This window comes from Opisthocomus hoazin, chromosome 10 (assembly GCF_030867145.1).
Source record: "Opisthocomus hoazin isolate bOpiHoa1 chromosome 10, bOpiHoa1.hap1, whole genome shotgun sequence".
Taxonomy (NCBI): Eukaryota; Metazoa; Chordata; class Aves; order Opisthocomiformes; family Opisthocomidae; genus Opisthocomus; species Opisthocomus hoazin.
Window position 1 is genome coordinate 29,233,157 of NC_134423.1, and position 20,648 is coordinate 29,253,804.

Sequence of the window (20,648 nt, forward strand, 5' to 3'; positions counted from 1 at the left end):
CATCTCTGCTAGCGGAACGTACTGACCACAGGAAACAAATTCATCTGCTCTCAATCCCTGCTCTGGCAAGTCATCCTAAACTGAACTCCTGGTGGTCAGCACGCTTGCTTAGACAATCGCTGTGTGCTGACCCGAGTCATCACTTTGGGGGTCCTTTGAGATCTCTGCAGTGCAACGTGAAAGTCCCTTTGTAAAGCTGCAGCTGTCTTGCATTGCCCAGTGCTCTGGCCAGAGCTTTCTGTAGTTGGAGTCTTTGTGAGATCCCAGAAAGGAGATTTTAATATGGCAAAACTAAAAGGAAGTGCTGCTACGTCTCAAGATTGGCACTGAAATTGCTTTTAGTTTTGAAGAGCCTGTAGGTGAGTGAATTTATAGAGACACCACCAGAGAATTCAGATTGAGTTGAGGCTGCTGCTCGGCTGAGGGCTGTCAGATGTGTTGTAGTAGTGTGGCAGTCCTGAACAGCTGAAACAGCTCTTTCCTACCCACAGCAGCACTGCCAAATCTTTAAGCTGCTTAACTGCATTCACAGATGGGTTCGGTCTTACACCCTTTATTACTTAGTGTGTAGAGCAAGAGACGTTCTGGCGACAGGCAGAACAGGAGACCAGTGTCTCTCTTGGTTCATACTCTCTCAGACCTGTCTGTGCCTTATGCAGAGCCGTGAGACCTCTGGGCCAAACCATGTCCTGCTGGCTGCTGTCAGAGCTTTCTGTGCCCTTACTGACTCCTGTTCCTTTCTTGGGGTCATTTTGCTGGGTATTCTGGGCAAACACCCCGTCGGCCCATCACAACAGCCCTCCTCGCAGTCCTGTCTCCTAGAGATTTATTTGACGGGTGGGAGGCAAGTGGAGATGTTTGAAGCATGAAGAGCTGTAAAAGTAGTCTCTGGAAGAGTGGGGAAATGATGAATAGCAGCCTGGGAACAGTAAGCTGATTTGAATAATCATGTTTTAGAGTGTGGGGCTGTTCATAAACATCCTGTCCTGCCTCAGCAGAGAAAAGAGGAACAGGAGGTAAATGAAGCAAAAAAAAATCATTACTGCAGATAAATGGTACAAATATCTGTACCTATGTCATCTGCTTGGAAAAGGAGCTTATGTGCTTTCCAGACCTGTTAGGTGCATGTGGATAAATTGGTGAAAAGCCTTTTTTGCTTATTTGCCCAAGTTACTTTTTTCTGCGAGAAATCTGTTGTACAACATGAGCCAGCACAGAGTACACTGAGATGACCAAGGTAGTTTAGGTGATCTGGTCCTCTCAGTAGATAAGGCAAGAACCTACTAGGGATTTGTGAAAATGGAAATCACATTAAAACCATGAATTTACAGTGTCTTTGAAACTTTTATTTTAATTAAAAAGCCTCAATCTCTTTTTGGCAGACTGTTCCTGGAAAATAGCAAACTGGAATGCAGTGAAAATGAAAACAACGTTCTTGGCCAGGGTGGAAGTGGGACCGTTATATATCGGGCACGGTACCAAGGAAAACCGGTGGCTGTGAAGAGATTTCAGATTAAAAAATACAAGGGTTCTCCCACCTCAGCTGCAGGTACAGTACACAGAATCGGTGTCGGGAGTCGGCTCTTGCAGCCTGCAATCCCAAGCTAAGACCAAAGAGCCTTCGCTCTCCGAAGTGCTGGCAGCACCTGTTTAAATACAACTTTGAAATATGTAGCAAAATTGATGTGTTTCCGTGGAGGGGGATGATGCGTCTTAAAGACTCCTTCATGAAAGCACTTGTAGCGATGAAGGTCATTGGCACTGCAGGAAGCTTCTCTGCTGCAGGTCAATGGGTGGACTCATAGGGTGCCAAGGCAGAGCCCTTGACTGGGGTGAGAGGCAAGATTTCACCTCCTGTTCCCAAGCTGTTTGGCAATGAGAAGTGTGGATTTGCATGGGTTTGCACGAAGGACTTGTGGGTCTCCACCTTTGAATAAGTCTTGTAGTCCATCTGTGCCAGCAGCTGCAGAAAGCAAACCGGAGATCCTTCTCAGCCTGCCAACTCCTTCAGGCGGGGACTGGCTCTTGTGCTGCACTTGCTGTCTGTTGTGCACAGGTTTCCAGCAGAGCCTAGTCCATGGACAAAGGAAAGGGGAAAGTGCCTCACTTCCCTCCTTCTTGTCAGGGCAGGATGCAGTGCACCCCTGAGCTGTGGAGGAGGCCAACTGCTATCTCGGTGACAAATAACCTTTGCAAAGACTAGATCTACCTGAGCCCCGTGTGGTGTGCTGTGGCAGAAGGACAATTGCTGTGAAGGGTCCCTCTTCTGGCAGGGCAGCTGGGAAAGAGTAGGCAAGGGGGTCTGCAATGTGACATTCACACCCAGAGAGTCCCTGCTTTTTAAAAAGCACGGCATGAGCTTTCCAAAATCATCCAGGTGATACATGAGAACAGTGCGTGCCAGACACACTCAAGCTTTGTGTCAAAGGACCAAGGGAGCACTTGCTTCCTGAGGAAGCCATAGATAGCCTGATTATAGCCAAGATGTCTGTTCATGGCTCATACACCAACATGAGGATGCAGCTTAAAGCCCTGCTGTTGGCATAACCCCACAAGCTGCCTTCCTCCTGCAGCATTTGCTCAGTGATTAGCAAAGAGTTTCTGACTTGGTTTCTCAGCTGGGGAGTGAGAAGAGGTTTGTGTGTCTTACCAGATACCATGCTGAAACACCTGAGAGCCATGGATGCCATGAAGAACTTCTCTGAGTTTCGCCAGGAGGCCAGCATGCTCCACTCACTGCAGCACCCCTGCATCGTGTCCCTCATTGGCATCAGCATCCATCCTCTGTGCTTTGCCCTAGAGCTGGCCCCTCTGGGCAGCCTCACCACTGTATTGTCTGAAAACTCCAAAGGTAAAAACCGGGTCTTCCTCCTGGGAGACCTCACTCTCCCAGTCACGGTAGTGACAAATGGTCAACAGTGTTCAAATTACTGCTTGATTTATTGAAGGGGATTTTTTGCCTAACTAGGGGAAGTGGGAGGGATGGAAGTGCTCTTAAACTGTGCCTTTGGGAACCTAGTAAAAATTCATGCTCAGGATTTTCAAAACTATTTTGGAGACCTGGATTTTCAATTTATCTGCAAATTAATAAGAAGTGCATCTCACTTCAGTGCTGCATGGGTAATGCTGTGTTCTTCCCCTTGCAGATGGGTGTCTGGCACTCTAAATATTTAATCTCATAATTATCTGTATTTCTGTCGCTGTCAAATGAACGACACTAATTCCAAGATAGGTTGAGGCCATCTGACCCTCTTGGCACTTTGGCTTTGTGTCAACTTTCAGTCAAACACTAATTTTCACCAGAAGATCTAGGGGTCTAGAAGTGAAAGGGTTTGAAAAAAGAATCTAAGAGAACTGTCAGATGTGTATAGTAACACTAACAGTGTCATTTCAAATCCTGGCATTGAGTGATGTTTTGAAAGGTTGTTAGTTATTGCTCTGGAGTTTATAAGAGAAACAGAAAGGGGGGGGAAAAAAAAGGCAGTTATTGCAATTTCAGGAACTGAAATTTTTGTTCCTTTTGTTCCTTTGTGCCAGGAGCTTCCTTTGTGCCACTGGGACACATGCTGACACACAAAATAGCATATCAGATTGTAACAGGCCTTGCCTACCTGCATAAGAAGAACATCATCTTCTGCGACCTGAAGTCGGACAATATTTTGGTGTGGTCCCTGGACGTCAAAGAGCACGTCAATATCAAACTCTCCGACTACGGGATCTCCCGGCAGTCGTTCCATGAAGGCGCGCTTGGTGTGGAAGGCACACCGGGCTACCAAGCTCCTGAGATCCGGCCTCGCATAGTCTACGATGAGAAGGTAACTGCGGTGCGGGCGCAGTGCCGGCGTGACAGCAGGAGGTGGCTGGCTTTACGCATGGGGTTTAGTTCCCTTACATGGGCATGGTGTGCAGCCCTAGCTTTCCCACCGTGGCCTTCCTTGCTCCCCTCTCCACCCACCAAGGGAGCTTTGCCCTGATTTTTTTCTCTCTGTTTCTGGATCTAGGTCGACATGTTCTCATATGGGATGGTCCTGTATGAGCTGCTGTCCGGTCAGAGGCCTGTGCTAGGACAACACCAGCTCCAGATTGCAAAGAAGCTGTCTAAAGGGATCCGTCCTGTTCTTGGGCAGCCGGAAGAGGTGCAGCTGTGTAGGATGCAGGCACTCATGATGGAGTGTTGGGACACTAAGCCAGAAAAGGTACAAGACAACCCTCATGACCAGTGTTTTCTGATAGTGTAGCTACAGGGATCTGGCGGCCCTCTCCAGGCAGGAGAGCTAGGCTCGCTCTCGGTACAGCAGAACAGCTCAGTTGCCAATTTACCCCTCCTGCTGATATGGCCCAGAACTTCTATTCATTTAAATGGGAGTTTTGTGAATGAAACTATGGCAGATTGGTGGCCTTAGACGTCTGTGGTGATGTGAAGGTCCCTTGACGTCAATGGCAGTTAAACTATTGGTTTTACCAGAGCAAAATGTTACCCATAATTTCAAGAAATAGCTGCAGTATCGTGCTATGAGTGTAACTACAAAGACTTCAAAAACCCCAAGATTATAGAAGGCAGTATGAGGAAGAAAAGGGTTCAAAGTACGAGAAAAGGAGTATGCCGCATTATGTTTTTCATTAATTACAAGTTGACATTTCAGAACTACTGTCCTTCAGACAAAGGTCAGCTTGACTCACGGACAGACACTGTCATGGCAGTGGGTCAGCTTCCAAAATTTCATAAACCTGAAGAAATTTATCACTAGAATGTCTAAGAGAAACACAGACCAAACCATGGAAGTAAAGCAGCGGGTTGGCTTCAGTGTCTGGGGTATGGAGGATGCAAAGAAGCAATGAGATGGGATTTATAAGGAGAATTTGGTGTAGCTTTGAGAAAGTAGCAGAAGTGTTTCTTAAAGAAGTCCTACTGTACTTCTGGCTCTGTAGCTTTAAGAAGTAATGGTTACTGTGATTTTTCTGTTTCATCTGGACCTCCAGCTGTCTTGTGTGACATATGTCTTTCTCTTTTCCGTTCTCCACAGCGTCCGCTGGCCATTTCTGTGGTAGGACAGATGAAAGATCCTACCTTTGCAACATTTATGTACCTGCTGTCGTGTGGGAAGCAGTCTTCCTTCTTCTGCTCCCAAGGACAGGAGTATACTGTGGTGTTCTGGGATGGGAAGGAAGAGACCAGGTGAGACGGCTCATATTAGTAATTTCTTTCTCTTGTTCATTCTTCTTTTTAAGTAAAAATCCTTCAGCGTCTTCACTTATGCCTCTGGGAGGGAGGTGAAGAAGGTGAAAGTGAATTTGGGTGAATGCCAAGGATACGGTGAACACTGTTTTCCCAAACTCTTCTAATTGGGAACAGTGGTTGCTTTATAAAGGATATTTAATGAGCTTAACTCTGCTTCAGTTAATATGAGGAGAAGATTAGGGCAGTGTAATGATTCACACACACAGGATGAAGCATTTGCACATGAGAACAGACATGTTCTGCCTTTCCTAATGAGGCCATTTAACACTAAACCTTTCCTAATTGAGACTGCAATTCCACCTCTGTTCTGCAAAGCAATTAAGCACATGCTTAAATCCTACTGAAATCATCAGGAGTTAACCACATGCCTGAAGCTGTGTGTGCATCCAAGTGTGTACTGCCAGTAAAATGTGTGCTGTTCTGAATAGGCATGTGCTTTCAATGTTATTAAATTGTGACTGAGATGATGGTATTTTGCTCAGCCACACGTGACCCATGGCTAGTTAGGTTTATTTTTATGGATGTTACTAATTTTTATAGCCCCAATCTTATTTGGAAGCATTCACCAACTGATCTGAATTTTATACTAATGTGTTCATTATTTGTAACCGTTAATCTAATGGGAAAGGTACGTGATTTGCTCATGAACAATTTGCTTTGCTATTTGTGGTGCCTGGTGAGTCGCTCAGTGCAGACAGTGTAACTATTCCTGCTAGAACTGGTGAAACACATGGGACTCGCAGATGTATTTTGAATACATGGATGTTGTCCAAATATTCACAGCAATATATCTCAGTGAATCTGCTTCCTGACTGGACAATCCACTTGCTGGAGACTGCTGAATAACAAATTACTTATATGTGACAGATTTCAGGATGTGTAATTGCTTGTGCTACAGTTGGTAAAACATCTGGGGCTCACAGATGTGCTTGTGAATATCCAGTTATTGTTCAAACACCCAAACCCAATGAACTTCCCCAAACAAACAAAATCCTTTTAGTTACACAAATATTAATTTGTCATATTTATAAATTATTCTATTGTGTTACAGATCTTTGCTCTTATTTGGAAGAATCATGCTCTTCTGTTTATGTACTAGAATAAGTAATGAAGCCAGATAATACTGAGGCAGTGAACTTGGAGAACGAGCACATATTCTCTGGAGAACCTAATGGGCAAGATGGGCTAAGACCTCCCAGCTATTAATTACTGCTCTTCAGCTGGAGCTATTTGTCTCACAGCTGAGTTATAGTCACAGACCACGTACCTTCTCCTAATCCATTTCCATGCAGTCAGATAGCTGAGTTTGTCTTTCACAGAAGCAATTGCATATCTGCTCCCTGAGGAAGAGCCGTGGCACATCTGTATTTCTCTTCCTTTGCGAAGACCGTTTGGAGGAGTGGAGAGCCTTGCAGCATCGTCCACATCTGGACAGTCGTGTTACGGCTTGGCCAAAAGTGCCGACTACCGTCCTGTAGCAGTTTGCGGGGTGAATTTTGGCTATACGAAATTGTTATTTACTCCTTTCAGAAACTACACGGTGGTGAATCCGGAGAAAGGGGTCATAGAAGTGGAGAGGATGAGCTGCCCGGGAATGAAGCTGTGCTGCCAGTTAAAATTTCAGAATGCCCTCTGGGCTGCCACGGAGGTGAGCGTTGCTGGTGCTTCAGTGCCCTGCTCAAGAGGGGCCTCGTTAGAAGAGACACAAATAAAAGAGAGAGAGCTTATTAAATTAGTAAAGCGAAGAGTGTTTGAGACAATGGGCATCTCAGATGAGCAGCGTGACTTTGCATCTGCTGTCGCCGGGTGTATTGTTTCTGCCTGTTACTTCGCTGGTACCTAGATCAAAATCGTGCCTGCTGGTGTCCCAAGCGATCGTGGGAACCTCGGCTTTCCGAGGCGGAACTCTCCGGCTTGTAGCCTGTCTGTACCCAGGGTTTCATCTGGGAAATGTCTTTATCTGTAAGCGATAAAGGGAAGCAGTGAAAGAAACCATGCGTTTAAGGGTGGGGTTTTGAAAGAGGCCTGAGGGATTTGAGACTTGGTGGGAAATGGGTACCCAAGTTTTGTGTTCACCGTGGAAAACTGCAGCTAAAAAGATAAGTGAGAGAACATGGCTGATCTATCCCTCGGAGCCCCTGTCTGCCCATCAAAAAGGGCTGTGTTAAGTGTCAACCAGTCCTGACACAATCGTTTGACACAAAACAAACAAAAAATAGCTGAAACAAACTGAAATGTTTCTGAAGTTCAGTGTTTCAGAGAGAGGAAAAATGGCCATGCTTGCTGAATAAAGGATTTGTGTTGGTTAATTCACCCCGCCCTAGCATGGATGCTGGAACTGAGTGAGAGTATAGATCTTTTTTTCCTGTAGGAAAGTAACATATTTTGACTTCTGTTCCCCAACAGAGCCAAAGTTCAAATATTCCTTTCTTTTTTGCTACAAGATGTATAGAAAAAATTCAGAAATCTTAGACCACTTTATTTCCACTTTTTTGATCAAAATGAAATGTGTTGCTATTCCCTGAACTGGGTGCTCTATGTCAGTTTAGTAGATTTATGAGGTGTAAAGCAGGTGTAATCCCACATACAACGTAATACCAGCTTTCCTTGAATTGAGAGAGTAATGCAAAATAACATACAACGTGTTTCAATTGTCCTGACATGTTTGGGATTTGTGCAGGGTCAGGGTTGTTGAACACTGCTTTTAGATGTGGTGGTAAAACACCTATAGTGGTGATTTTGGTGGCTTTTGGGTAGTGCATATATTGCGCACAGCTGATTCTAGGGAAGGCAGTACCTGCTTTCTACCCACAGACAGGGCAAATGCTCTCTAGGGAAAACAAAGAGAAATCCATGCTTTGGATATCGAAAAGCACAAGTAAAAACTGGTTTTGAAACCATTTTGATGTTGTTCAGGTATCAAAATATGAGAAGCATGGAAGACGATTGAAATTTATAGAATTTTATGTGCTCTTTCACAGGACCAGAAGATTTCTGTGTATGGTTTGCAGGGCATGTGTCCTCTGAAGACTCCGCAGAAGGGTTTGGACACTCCTGCTACTGTGAGCTGCTTTCTAGTAATGCCTGTTGTCAAAAAGGTAAGGAGGAACCTGGAAGAAAAGGGACATTAGGGAGGTGAAGCTGTCTGCTGCCGGGCCAAGCTGCTGGAGTTTGCGCGGCTTGTCACTAGCTAGTGTTGAAGGACGTTGCGATGCCCAGGAACATTTTGGCAGTGCGAGGAGAAGGTTTCCAGGTCTTTGTGCCTCTGCCAGAAGACAGAGGTGTGGGCAAGAACCTGAGTCAGGGGACCAAAGCTGGCACTTCCGAGCCTGCTGGGAAAAGAGTCAAAATAGATCAAATTCCTCTGCAAGGAGGTTTTCCAGCTGTGTTTCCACGTCACTGCAAGACGGGGTTTAGGCTGATCAAGCAAAGTAGAGGGGGCATGAAACAATAATTAGAAGAGAGATTTGTTAGCTGGTAATGCAGGGCTTGGGTATATCCTAGTTCTGGTACCCCCTCTTTTCCTGGTGCGTGTGCATGCTGCCATTTGTGTGCACAATCATCTGTAAGTATTATCTAGGCTCAGCCACACTTCTTTCTGGTTTTGAATGAAAACACTTAGGCAGGCAGTCCAAGAACTGCCTCTTATGGGTAATAACAAAAGTTATATACTATCTGTCTAGTTCTGGGATTGCTAACATCCAGTTGCTGGCAAGAGAAGTCTGACATGACTGCCTATTGCGGGCAAGTCTTGGGAGATGTATAAAAACTGTTTTCGGACTAAATTACCTCCGGTTTGCTTACAGCCACCTCGAGGAAAAACATATAATTATGTTCCAACATTATTGATAGCTGTGTAGTTTTTGCAGATGCCAGCAGACTGGTATGTGTCTAAGAGCTTAATGTGGAGCAGCTCTCAGAGTGACGGTGGAGCTGTTTTATACCACAGGCCCGTTCTGCGTTATTGTCCATTTCTGGCTCGTTTGCTCGGACTGCTGCATCGCTGCAAACTGAATCCGAGGCGGATGGTTAGTGTAAGGTGTACTGCTTCACTTCCAAACATGGTGTAAGTAGGCCTAAAGTAGGGCAAAGATGTAAAGCTGGCACAGGGATGAATTTCACCTGCCGGGAGGCTGCATCTGTCGGCTTCCTTTGGCTCACAGACCTGCAGCCATTCTCTGCCATGGAGTTTCATTTCTGGTGTGTAGGGCAAAATTTTTTTTCGTGCTGCCGGAGGTTTTGTCCAGGACAGTCGAACGAGTCTTTCACTTTCAGCTTTTCCACTGTCATACAGCTTGCAAAGCCATTCCTCAGGGGTTACGAGTGGCTTTATGTCTCCTGGTTTCTATTTTCAGTTTGTGGCTTGCCTGTAAAATGTCATAAATCATGCCAGGCCCTACAATAGTAATATTGAGTCTAGACACCTCCCTTCCTCCCCCGACCCTACCCAACCTTCCAGAAATCCACATCCCTTCGGCGCACTCCTTCTTAGTTTATTGGACTTAACTTTTTCCTCTCTCCTTTCTATGAATGAGTTTGGCAGTGAAATAGCCAGAGCAGCAGCCACAGGGATGTGCAGACCAGGCTGGCAAGAAACGAAACCGTTTTTCGAAACAGCCAGTTCTTCCAGCAAAGCTGAGTGGAAAGCTTACACTTGTCAAACTCGCTGTACGGCGCAGCGAGCCGTATCAGAGTTATCACACAGTCATTATTATCCAGTGGAGAAGAGAATTGCTCGCATTTCCCTGGGAAGAAAGCCTTTAGCTGATGAGATGTGAGGTAACTAGCAGTCAGAGAATTGCCGAGGGATGTTGCTGGGAAGGGGAATTCTTTACAACTGCCTTGGGAAGGCTGATCCAAAAGAAATACTTTCCAAAACTTCATTTCTCATCCAAAGGAAGCATCATGGAAATTTAAAAGCAGCAGAGAGGAGCCCAGAATCCAAAACTCGCCCGCCAAGGAAAAGTCTTGTACAATTTAAGCTTTTTTTTTTTTTTTTGCATGCTCTCTGTCACCAGTGTCATTGTTTTTGGCAAACAATAAAATTTTTGGCAAATTTAAGAAAAAAAAAAAGGCAAACGAGCAGGTTAAAAAGAGCAAAACAAGATGCTTTCTGAATTGGTTTGCAGCATTCTTGTAAAGAGATGTTGAGGGAGAGAGAAATGTGAATGGGTGCAAGCCTCTGGCCTCTTGCAAAAACCTGGAACATACGAAAACAAAAGCTGCATTTAAAGGCTGCAGCCTGCCACTGCGTTCGCTGCCAGCAGTGCCAGAGCCTGCGGGGAAGAGAGGAGGAGGTGACCGAGGCCGTGGTCTCAGGGGATGTATTTTTTTTGTTTTAACCTGCTCACAGCAGCCGTCCTGGTGGCTCGGAGCCCTGCACTGTCCTTAGCTGCGAGGACAGGACGTCTGGAGCCAGCTCATCTCCTGCACATCGCATACCGTCACAGCCCCGCTCAGAGCCCTTCCTCGCTGGCACAGCGGGGCTGCTGGCAGGACGGAGACTTCAAATGCAGTTTTGTTGCTGTGTGTTTTTGTTGGCTCTTTGTGGAGCCCAAATGTTGAAAATGAATTCTGAGAAAGTTACTTAAGGTTTCTGGAGGCTGCTGCGTTGCCTGCCTTTGGTCGCTGTTGTAATACCCTGATTTGCAGAGTTTTGCCTCACTGCCCAGTTGCGCCGGCACCTATTGAAGTCTGGTGAGTCGCTGGCACCCATGGGTGAGCGGCCTTTGCCGTGGTCTTCTGTGAAATGGGTTACTCCCTCATCTGGGTCAGGTGAGGGGTGGCAGGTTGACGGCATTTCTCAACATTTGAGTTGCTCGTTTCTCAAACAGAGAGATAGCAGCAGTGGCTGGATAGAAACAGGTCCTGATAGCCAAGGCAGTGAGTAATAAATGCCCCAAAGCATAAAATATCTTCCAGATTTGCTTCCACCATTGTGCTATTCCAGACAGGCCAGAATTTGGCAGAGTCGGTATTACTGGTAAAGCTGGGTGGGGATCGCTGACACAGCTCTGCCTGGTCACGGTGCCGGTTGCTCAGTGCTGGGGAAATTTGGCCTGTGGAACCCGAAAGGGAGTCTGGATTCAGTTCTGCAGTAGCTGACACTAATCAAATAAATAAGAATATTTTTTATGAAGACTAGGCTTGGATAATTCAACATTTTCAAATCAAATGAGACAAAATTATAGAGATCTCTGAAGACTTTTAATAGTGTCCTATGTCACGCTAGGAGCAGTTCGGGGTTACCACTGTATGGTTAATTTCAGACGTTCTCATTTCAATTTAAATTTTCCATTTTTAGTAAGAAATACCTATTGTGCGGAGTCCTTTGGCCTGAAAAAGTTGGACCTTTTTCACCAGAGAAATGTGGGCTGTTCTGCTTTGTTTTGTTCTGCTTTAAATAATTGAACTCCTTTCCCAAGAAAAAGTAACCCAAGACCCAGCTTGTGCAAAGCACCGTGCCATGTTCCAATCTATTGATGCAACTCCCTGGCAAACCCGTACCCAGGAGTGTTTGCACCAGATCCACACGGCAGCGGGGACACGGTACCAAGCACTGCAGGCCGTTTGAGTTTCTTTTAATTAGTGGTTAGAGAATTGGGACTGGACTGAGCTGAAGTCCAAGTCCCATTTCACAACTTTCCACTTGCTTCCCTCGTTTTTCCCATTACAGTAGAATTCTGCTGTCATTTGGATTAGTCATACGGGCTCAGCAGACTCATGGTTTTACTCATACTTTGTATGCAGATAGTGTCTTTTTGTCCAAGACTCTTAATGAGCCTTGCAAACAGTGCTATCAATTAAACTAATACTTACCCCTATGCTATCTGCCCCATGATACCTGGGAGCAATTCAAGATACTGATTCTGGCCTCTACATGTTGAAGCAGCCTGGGAGCTATCTTCCAGGGCTGGCACAGCCAGGATCCCAGGAAGGGCACAGGCTTTCCCTTAATTCATGAGCAGCAAGGGGTGACGGCGAGTCCCCGTCCCAGCGCTGGCGTCCCGGAGGGGTGAGGTTGTGTCGGTTCAGCTGGCCGTGCTCTGGCTGGTTCTGTTCACTTTGCTGTGCTTCAGCCCGGCACGATTGTAACGACAGCAAAAAAGCCCTGGGCAAAGGGTCTTTTTTTAGAATTTATTGCTCCTCGGGGAGGAAATAGAAAGGCCTTTGAGGTAGATATTGTTTTATCTGCTTCACAGATGGGGGAGTTTCTGCTACAGATTCAAGGTCATGGGGAGTTTTGTTCCCGAGAGCTCCATTTCCCGGTCTGTTTAACAGCATTTTGAACCGCTCGGAGGAGTCGGAGACCCAGCCAGCCGTGGCCTTCTCACCGGCTCCCGTCCACGGGACGTGACGGTATCCATCGCAGCAGTGCCACACAGCACTGTACCGGAGCCGTGCAGCCAACACGTCTGTACATCTGGGGGCAGGTTTTTAACTACCTGCCGAATTGTTCGTGGCGCTTGGCAGCCGCTTTGCTGAAGTGCTGCTGCTTCTGTGCCCTCCGCGGGGATGTCTCTGACCTGCCAGGGCTCCCAGATCCAGGGCACGTCCCTGGGAGGAGCAGTGCTGTTAAAGCCACAGGCATTGGATATGGAGCGATCTCTGTGTGCTCTTGTCTGTGAGAGGGTTGTCTCCCTCTCTTTCCGTTTTTACTGCATTTCTTCCATTCTTCTCCTACCTATACTGATAGCAATAGCTTTACTCCTTTTGGAAACGAGCCGGGTTTCTACAGCTAGATTCCTAGGATCGTGATGGCTGTCTCTGAACATACTCCAGCTTGAATTTGTTAACCTTCAGGGCAGGCTGCCAGGTCCGTCTGTCCTCCCTTGCCAATAAAGAGAGGTAATACTGGGTGAGAGGAGTATGGCTCTGCGGCAGCTTCTATGTAATGGCTTCTTTTTATGCTGCTGTTATCACTGAGTGGTGTGGGGTAAGTTACTAGGGTACTTGCAGAATTGCGAGAGGCAGCCAAAGCCTCTGGGGTTGAAAGCTCTTGTATTGCCGAGAAGTAAAGAATCCAGATGGAGATTCTGCTGTCTCTTTCTTGCAGAACTCATACGTGGTGCTGGCTGGCTTGTCGGATGGACTTGTAGCAGTGTTTTCAGTATCCCAGGGCATCCCTGGGGACAGCTGCTCCTACCTGTGCTCCCACACCGCAAACAGGTCCAAATTCAACATTTCTGATGACGACCCCCGGCAGAACCCATACCCTGTGAAGGCCATGGAGATCACCAACAGTGGAGCCGAGGTCTGGTACAGCAACGGCCCTGGCATCCTCATCATAGACTGCGCCACAATGGAGATCAGCAGGAGGCTGGAGCCCTTCAGCCCGCCGTCGGTGATCACATCCATCGCCTGCAACTCCGAGTGTCACGGGGAGGAGGTGGTGTGGTGTCTGGACGATAAAAGCAACTTCCTGGTGATGTATCACGTTACCACCTACCAGCTCTGCGCACGCTACTTCTGCGGAGACTGCAGCCCCCTCCGAGACATGTTCACGATCCAGCAGCCTTCGGCAGCCATCCCAGCTACAGCACCTATAAACCACAAAGAGATGGAGAGGAACCCGCTGGCGGACATGAGCATCATCTACAGCCCAGAGGTTGGCACCCAGATACTAAACCACCAGGACTCACTCACAGATTATTGCTCTGTGTCTTCCTACTCCTCCTCGCCTCCTAACAGGATAACCCGGTGCCCCTCCAGCCTGCCCAGCTCACCCATGAGCTCTTCCAGCGCGCCGTTCTCCACAGATTTTGAGGAGTCCGACAAATTTCACGAGCTGAAGCCTTCCCTGGATCACGATGCTGTGCCTGCAGGTGACAATGTGCAGCATCTCCAAGCTGTCAAGATTCTGCCGGTAAAAGACCTGATATGGATCCCCAGGTAAGTGGGTAATTTATCGGAGCAACTTGGTCAAAATCCCTCCTGGCCTGAGCGTGAGATTAGCTCAGGCTGATTCAGGAATTTTTGCATTCCCACTATGATTCACCTATCCGGGAAATCAAGCTATCATTAAGAAATTTTGTTCCCAGTGCAACAGTACACCAATTTTTCTACTCCTTTTTAAAGATACCTGGTGGTGGGCAGAACGGCCACATCTAAGATCTTGCAGGATTGATTTCGACAGAAGAGAAATGTGGGTGGTAAGACTCAAAGCCCCGTTTCCCTGGCTACTGAGGAAACAAAGAACAGCGGGCAGCTTCCTCGCTCAGACACAACCCTGGCAAGTTCTGTTGTCTCCTGTTGAGCTGATGCAAACCACCAGGAATCTGATTCTGCCTGTCACGAGAGCTCTCGCTGTAGTGGACTCGGGATGGCCCTCAGCAGCATTGCAGTGGCCCCTGCGTCGTGTCACTACGGGAGGGGTTGCAGTGGAGAGGATGGATATCCAGCACAGATCTTCCTCAGCTGTCAGCAGTCCCCATTGCTGAGTGCGTGTGATGTCTCCCTTGTTTCTCTTCTAGGAGAGGAGGGGATATCATCGTTATCGGACTGGAGAAGGAATCCGGCACCCAGCGGGGCAGAGTGATCGCTGTGCTGAAGGCTGGGGAACTGGCTCCCTATGGGTGAGGCTGACTGGGCAGTGCCCATCACACCAGTTTCTGGTGTGCAGAAGGGGACTGGGTGGCAGAGGGTGGCTACACAGGCCCTGAGGGCTCTCAGGAGCATCCTCTCAGCATCCCGCAGCACCTGAGAAGCTCCCAGCTGGAGGAGATGTGGTTACTGGTTGCACATGGAGGCATTGCATGCTGTTAGAGCATGGCAGATAGCAAGGGGAAGACCATGGTCCAGCCTCCAAAATCCACGGAGATCAGGTACCCCTGTAACGAGATGGGCAGGACCGCCTTGCACCATGCGATAAATGTCGGTCTGATCCGGCCTGGTGCCGAGTCCCGGTGCTGTGAGGGCACCTGGCAGAAGATCGGAGGAGCAGACTCAGGCCCGGCGTTAGGAACAAGAGGTGTATTTATGCAGAGCGCGGTGCTTGTCTGTGCCTGCATTCACGTGGATCAGGTCGACGTTCTGGCTGTAAATGAGCACCTTTGTGCTGTCGGCAGTGACGGGCCGGGGGAAGGCTCGGGGAGCACAGGGGAGAGCAGTTACATACGTTAATTTAAAATGTTTCATACGGTGAGCGAGAGTCCAAGTAAATAAATAGCTGCTAGAGAGAGGAGGGTGTTCCTGCTGATCTCTTAAATACTAGTCTGGGATTGTACTATTTATGTCCAAACAAATGGAGGTTAAGCAGTGCTAAGGATTATAAATGTTCCTTTATTACCACTGGGCAAACACAAGGAGAGATGAAAGTGCTCCTGTTGTTCCCTCTACTTGCGAACTGAAGTGTCTTTATCAGTTACTCAGGAGTGGAGTACGCTCTTCGTTGTTCGCAGGTACTCCGAAGTTGGTGTTGCTTTACCCAGGTGAAGTGGGGAGTCACGGCAGGGCGACTCAGCCGTCTCGGACTCTCCTGCTTTGCAGCGCTGCGGCGTGGCTGCTTCAGGCACCGTGGCCATTGGCTCGCCCTGTTTGACGGGCGGGATGGAGACCCGCCGGGAGCGCCTGCCTCCTCCAGGAGCAGAGCAGGGAAGGGAGGTGGCTGCTTAGGGGCGGTTTGCGATAAAAACCAGCTGCCAAGGATGGCTCTTGTTGGCGGTGCTCCATCCAGGGGCCTGTCTGGGGAAACAGTTCAGGGCCGGTCTCTCCCCGCCTGCCATTGGAGTGGTAGAAAGAGCCCAGCAAGGACTGGACTCCTGTCCTTGAACCCTGTGTGGGCAAAAGTGTCCTCTCCTGCGACCAAAGTGTCCTCTCCTGCCTGGCCCCCTCCCTCTGGGGTACCTGCAGGGCCAGCTTTAACCACTGTTGTTTGCCTGCTGTAGGTGACCCTGCTTCGGCAGGGGGTTGGACTAGATGACCCACAGAGGTCCCTGCCAACCCCGACCATTCTGTGATTCTGTGATCCTGCAACACGCTCGGAGACCACGAAGGGAAGCGCACGCAGCTCGGTGCCATCACGCAGGACTCCTCCTGCACGAGCCTGCGGGTCCCCGAGCTGTTGCCGTGGCCGTGCCTGCTGGTCCGGACCGGGGGCTCGTACCCTCAGCTGGCGGAGCTGGGCTCCGTCCCGCTTCCAGACCGCGTTTCGTGCTGCGGAGGCCTCTCGGCAGCCGGCTAGCTGTGGTGCGGTGCGGGGGGTTTTGACACCGCTGGCTGGCAGCAGGCAGAAGAGCCTATGGATTGAGCAAATGGGGAGATTAGCAGCAGCTTCCGGATGTCACGGCAGACTTCAGCACCCACCTGTGTGTTTAGGCACCTGAATCCCTTTGGAAATCTTTTTCCCGTGTCACTGAGCTGCTTGCTTTTGCCGTGACATAGTTTCTGATCCCTCTTTTTGTTACGTTCTCCCTTCTCGGGGATTTGCAGCTTATAAAAGGAGATTCGGGAGCTGGAAAGGGGAGCTTGTGAGTCAGTGCCGCGCAGCTGAGCGGCGGTGCGCTGCGTTAGCGGAGCCACTCGCCGCGGCAATGCCCTTCCCAGCTCTGTTCTCCCTTTCCCAGGATGCTGGTGGATGCTGCTCTCATCGCGAAGGACACCGTTGTGTGCTGCTTCGAGAACGAAAACATGGAGTGGTGCCTGGCTGTCTGGAGGGGCTGGAGTGCCAGAGACTTTGACGTTTTCTACCAGGCCTATGAAGAGCTGGGAAGGCTGGAAACCTGCATGCGAAAAAGAAGGTAGTGCTGGTGGTGCTGGGAACCGAGGCTCGGCGGAAGGCGAAGCATCCTGCCCTGAGCACACCTGGGCTTGGAGACGCGGCCCCGGAGAGCAAGGGCACGAGGGGTGCGTGGGGGACCGTGCCTCTGGTTTGCTGCTAACGAGCACTGCGGGGTTCCCGTGGCCAGAGCCCCGTCGGGGACTGAAGAAACCGATGTGAGCAGGGCAGGGCCGAGCCCGGGAGCTGGGCTGTCTCTGCTCTGTTGCACGCTCCCTTGCCGCAGTCAAGAGCAGAAGGTGGAGGTGGCTGCAGTTCTGCTCATGCCTATTTCCAGTTTCTTCTTCCCCGTTTTAAATTCCTTCCCTTCAGCATGCCCCGGCTGCTGCTTTTACGGTGTATATTGCCAGCCGGGAGACCTCTGTCCCTTCGGCGGGTGCTTTCCCGGGAGCCTGAGCACGTCGCAGTGCCCGCTGCCCGCTGGCTGGCGGAGCGGGACAGTGGGAAGCGCGGCTGCTGGGAGCCTGGCGCTGCGGGGCTGCCACCCGTGTCCCTGCCAGTGTGCTAGAGGCCGCTTCAGGTGCAGGCCCTGTCGCGACTGCTGCGCGGGGACGTCCAGGCGTGCGACCCGGCAGCGAGCGTTGGCTGGCCGCTGCGTTTCTGCTTCCTAAAAGCTGTTGTGGTACCGGTTACTGTGAGAGCGCCGGAACGCGCTGCCGGTGTTACTGCGCAGGCTCAGTGAGCAAGCGAGCTGCTTGTTTGCGCTGTCGCAAAGTCAGCTGTGAACAGGGCTGACACACAGCGAAGCCGCTGGGGTCGACAGATCAGTCCCGGTGCAGGAGAAGGGAGCCCCACAACCAGGAAGGCTTTGCTCCTCGCCGCTTTCCCTTCATAAACACGCTCTGGGATATCGGGAACACAAGAAGCTTCGTTTGCCTGTGTATCTGTGCAGCTTCCGCTCACCACCGCTTTTATTTTGTCTTCGTTAGTGGCCTGGGATGATGTATTGGCTCTGAATACAATTGCATTTCGTTATCCCAAGCGTGTACAGCAGTGTAAAAAGTGAACCCAGCTCAACACCCTGTAAAAAGGTGTACAGTTTGAATTTTGGACCTTTTTTTTTTCCTATTCCAAGACACTTGTGTGAGCATCGGCAAGGCTGGCCAAGGCCGAACGGGCAGGTTAACCCTCTGGTTCACATTTCTGTTGCAGGCTGCTAAAATACCCTTCTTCAGAAACAGAGTGTATCTTAAAATAAACAGATCTCTCCCCACAGTGACACGGCGTTGTTTGTAGGCAGCCCTTGCCTGTGCCTGCTGCGGGGTGTTTGGGGTTTGCGGCATCTGGTCAAAGCGCGTGTCCCGCTGAGGAGCGTGGCTGGAGTCGGGTTTACAAGCGCAGTCCCTCTCCTTACCGGCCGTACCTGTCTCTGTGCACGGCTGCGCCTGGGCTCGTTCTCCCATGCCAGGACCCGCTCCCCTGCCTCGTGTCTCGGAGATGGGGCAGCGGTGGCTCAGCCCTTCACAGCCGCTGCGGTTTGACAGGCGTTTTCACAGCTGCCCCCAGAGCTTCGCCTGACTCAGAATCACAGGATCCCAGCATGGCAGGGGTTGGAAGGGACCTCTGTGGGTCACCCAGTCCAACCCCCTGCCCAAGCAGGGTCACCCAGAGCAGGCTGCACAGCACCGCGTCCAGGCAGGTCTGGAATATCTCCAGAGAAGGAGACTCCACAGCCTCCCTGGGCAGCCTGGGCCAGGGCTCCGTCACCCTCAGAGGGAAGAAGTTCTTCCTCGGGTTCAGCTGGAGCTTCCTCTGCTCCAGTTTGTGCCCGTTGCCCCTTGTCCTGTCGCGGGCACCACTGAAAAGAGCCTGGCCCCGTCCTCCTGACCCCCACCCTGCAGATATTTAGAGGCATTTCTAAGGTCCCCTCCCAGCCTTCTCTTCTCCAGGCTGAACAAGCCCAGCTCCCTCAGCCTCTCCTCATAGGAGAGATGCTCCAGTCCCCTCACCATCCTCGTAGCCCTCCGCTGGACTCTCTCCAGTAGTTCCTCATCTTTCTTGAACTGGGGAGCCCAGCACTGGACACAGCACTGCAGATGGGGCCTCACCAGGGCAGTGTAGAGGGGAAGGAGAACCTCCCTTGCCCTGCTGGCCACACTGCTCCTAATGCATCCCAGGATCCCCTTCGCTTTCTCGTGGCTGGGACGTAGCTGCTGCTGGGCCAAGGCTCAGGAATGGCCTTTCCCCAAAACCGTCCCCTCCCTCCTGTCCTGCTGCAGGGCCCCAAGCCTGCGCCTGCCTGCACGCACCCAGCGCCGGGGCTGGGCTGTAACCATCGCGCGTCGCCTTCTCCGGGTGCCAGACCCCTTCTGCGCGCACGTGCTGCCTCGTGGTCCTTGAAGCCCCGACAGAGCCGGTGAAACGGCGTCTGCTCTCATTCAGCCTTGCAGGTTTTCTGTGAGAAAACACTGCCTGGAGCAGCCACAGCTGTCCCTTCCCTTCTCTCTGGAGCAGAACGGCCCCAGCACCGTGTTTCTCCCCAGCGCCCACGGGCTCGGCCGGAGCCTTTCCCAACCCATCGGTGGGCACCGGCCGCGGCCCTGCCACAGAAGGGGCTTTGTTACCGCACACAGCCCCGAAAACCCCGCTGGGCCCTCGCCAGCCGTGTTGGGACAGTCGGGGATGGCGGGGGGGAGAGAAGCAGACATTGCTGCGTGGTGGCACAGGAGGTCCCTGCCGCAGGGACGGGAGCGAGCCTGTCCTGGGAATTGGGGGGGGTGGGAGGGGGCCGGGGCCAGTTTTGAAAGTGACCGAGCCTGGACTCCGCTGCCCTGGAATCGGGACAAATCCCCCCACTTCAGCAAACCTGAAACCTCGTTAGCACAAGGCTCCATTAAGTCAGCGACGCACGTGCTGCGGGAATAAATCCCCACGGGCAAAAAGAAACAGAAATTAGAAACAAAATAAAGAAACCACCCACCAGTTCAAACAGTTTGAGTGACATTTCAAGGCTTGTTCCCAGCCCCCACCAGCGAAGCCTGTTCTGCTCCCGGCCCGACTGACGGCCGGTACGGTGCGGGGCGTCTGTCACCCACCCCTGGGGACAGGGACAGGGCCAAGCCCCAGATGCCCAGGAGCGAGGGGCTGCCGGAGCCCCAGGCCCGGGGGGTGGAATTCCCGTTACCAGCGCTTGGGCCGGGATAGCAGCGTATATCACAGTCCTCACTATTTTATTTCAGCTTCTAAAAATAAGCCCGAGCAGAGGCCTGGAGGGGGGGGACTTGTTCCTTCGGCCGGCTGAGGCGAGAAGACAGCTTTAGGTGTGTTTTGTCAGCGTCAGGTTCCCCCAGCCCGCCTCGGAGCAGCGGGAGCAGGCGGAGAGGGCTCAGCGCAGGAGGGAAACGGATGCTCCCACATGAGATTAACCGGCGCGGGAGGGAGGCGAGTGCTGGGGCCGTTAATTATTGAGACGCACAGGACCCGCCGCTGCCGGGATTAATTGAGCCGTCCGCGCCGGACCCCCGCTCAGCAGCAGCTGCCCAAGCCCCCCGGCTTCCACCCCTTGCCTGGCTTCCTCCAGCGAGTGGGGAGCCGCACGCTGCACCCCTGGGGCTCCCCGAAACCTGCCCTTCACCTGCTTCAAACGAAATAAAAATAATTACCATCTGGACACTGATTACTATGCCTAATTTT

The 20,648-nt window shown here is 50.7% G+C and overlaps 1 protein-coding gene across 4 annotated transcripts in view; it reads left to right on the forward strand.

The window, feature by feature from the left end:
* LRRK1 (leucine rich repeat kinase 1) overlaps positions 1–18,230 on the forward strand; it is an 81,333-nt gene extending 63,103 nt beyond the window's left edge. For all 4 annotated transcript variants that reach the window (XM_075431790.1, XM_075431792.1, XM_075431791.1 and 1 more), the window contains 10 exons: positions 1,383–1,549; positions 2,654–2,851; positions 3,538–3,815; positions 4,002–4,196; positions 5,025–5,176; positions 6,770–6,887; positions 8,221–8,337; positions 13,296–14,131; positions 14,713–14,814; positions 16,804–18,230. In XM_075431790.1, the coding sequence (XP_075287905.1) occupies positions 1,383–1,549; positions 2,654–2,851; positions 3,538–3,815; positions 4,002–4,196; positions 5,025–5,176; positions 6,770–6,887; positions 8,221–8,337; positions 13,296–14,131; positions 14,713–14,814; positions 16,804–16,981 (2,341 nt within the window). In that variant the 3' untranslated portion in view covers positions 16,982–18,230. The remainder of the gene's footprint in view (positions 1–1,382; positions 1,550–2,653; positions 2,852–3,537; positions 3,816–4,001; positions 4,197–5,024; positions 5,177–6,769; positions 6,888–8,220; positions 8,338–13,295; positions 14,132–14,712; positions 14,815–16,803) is intronic.
* The last annotated feature ends 2,418 nt before the right edge of the window (positions 18,231–20,648 follow it).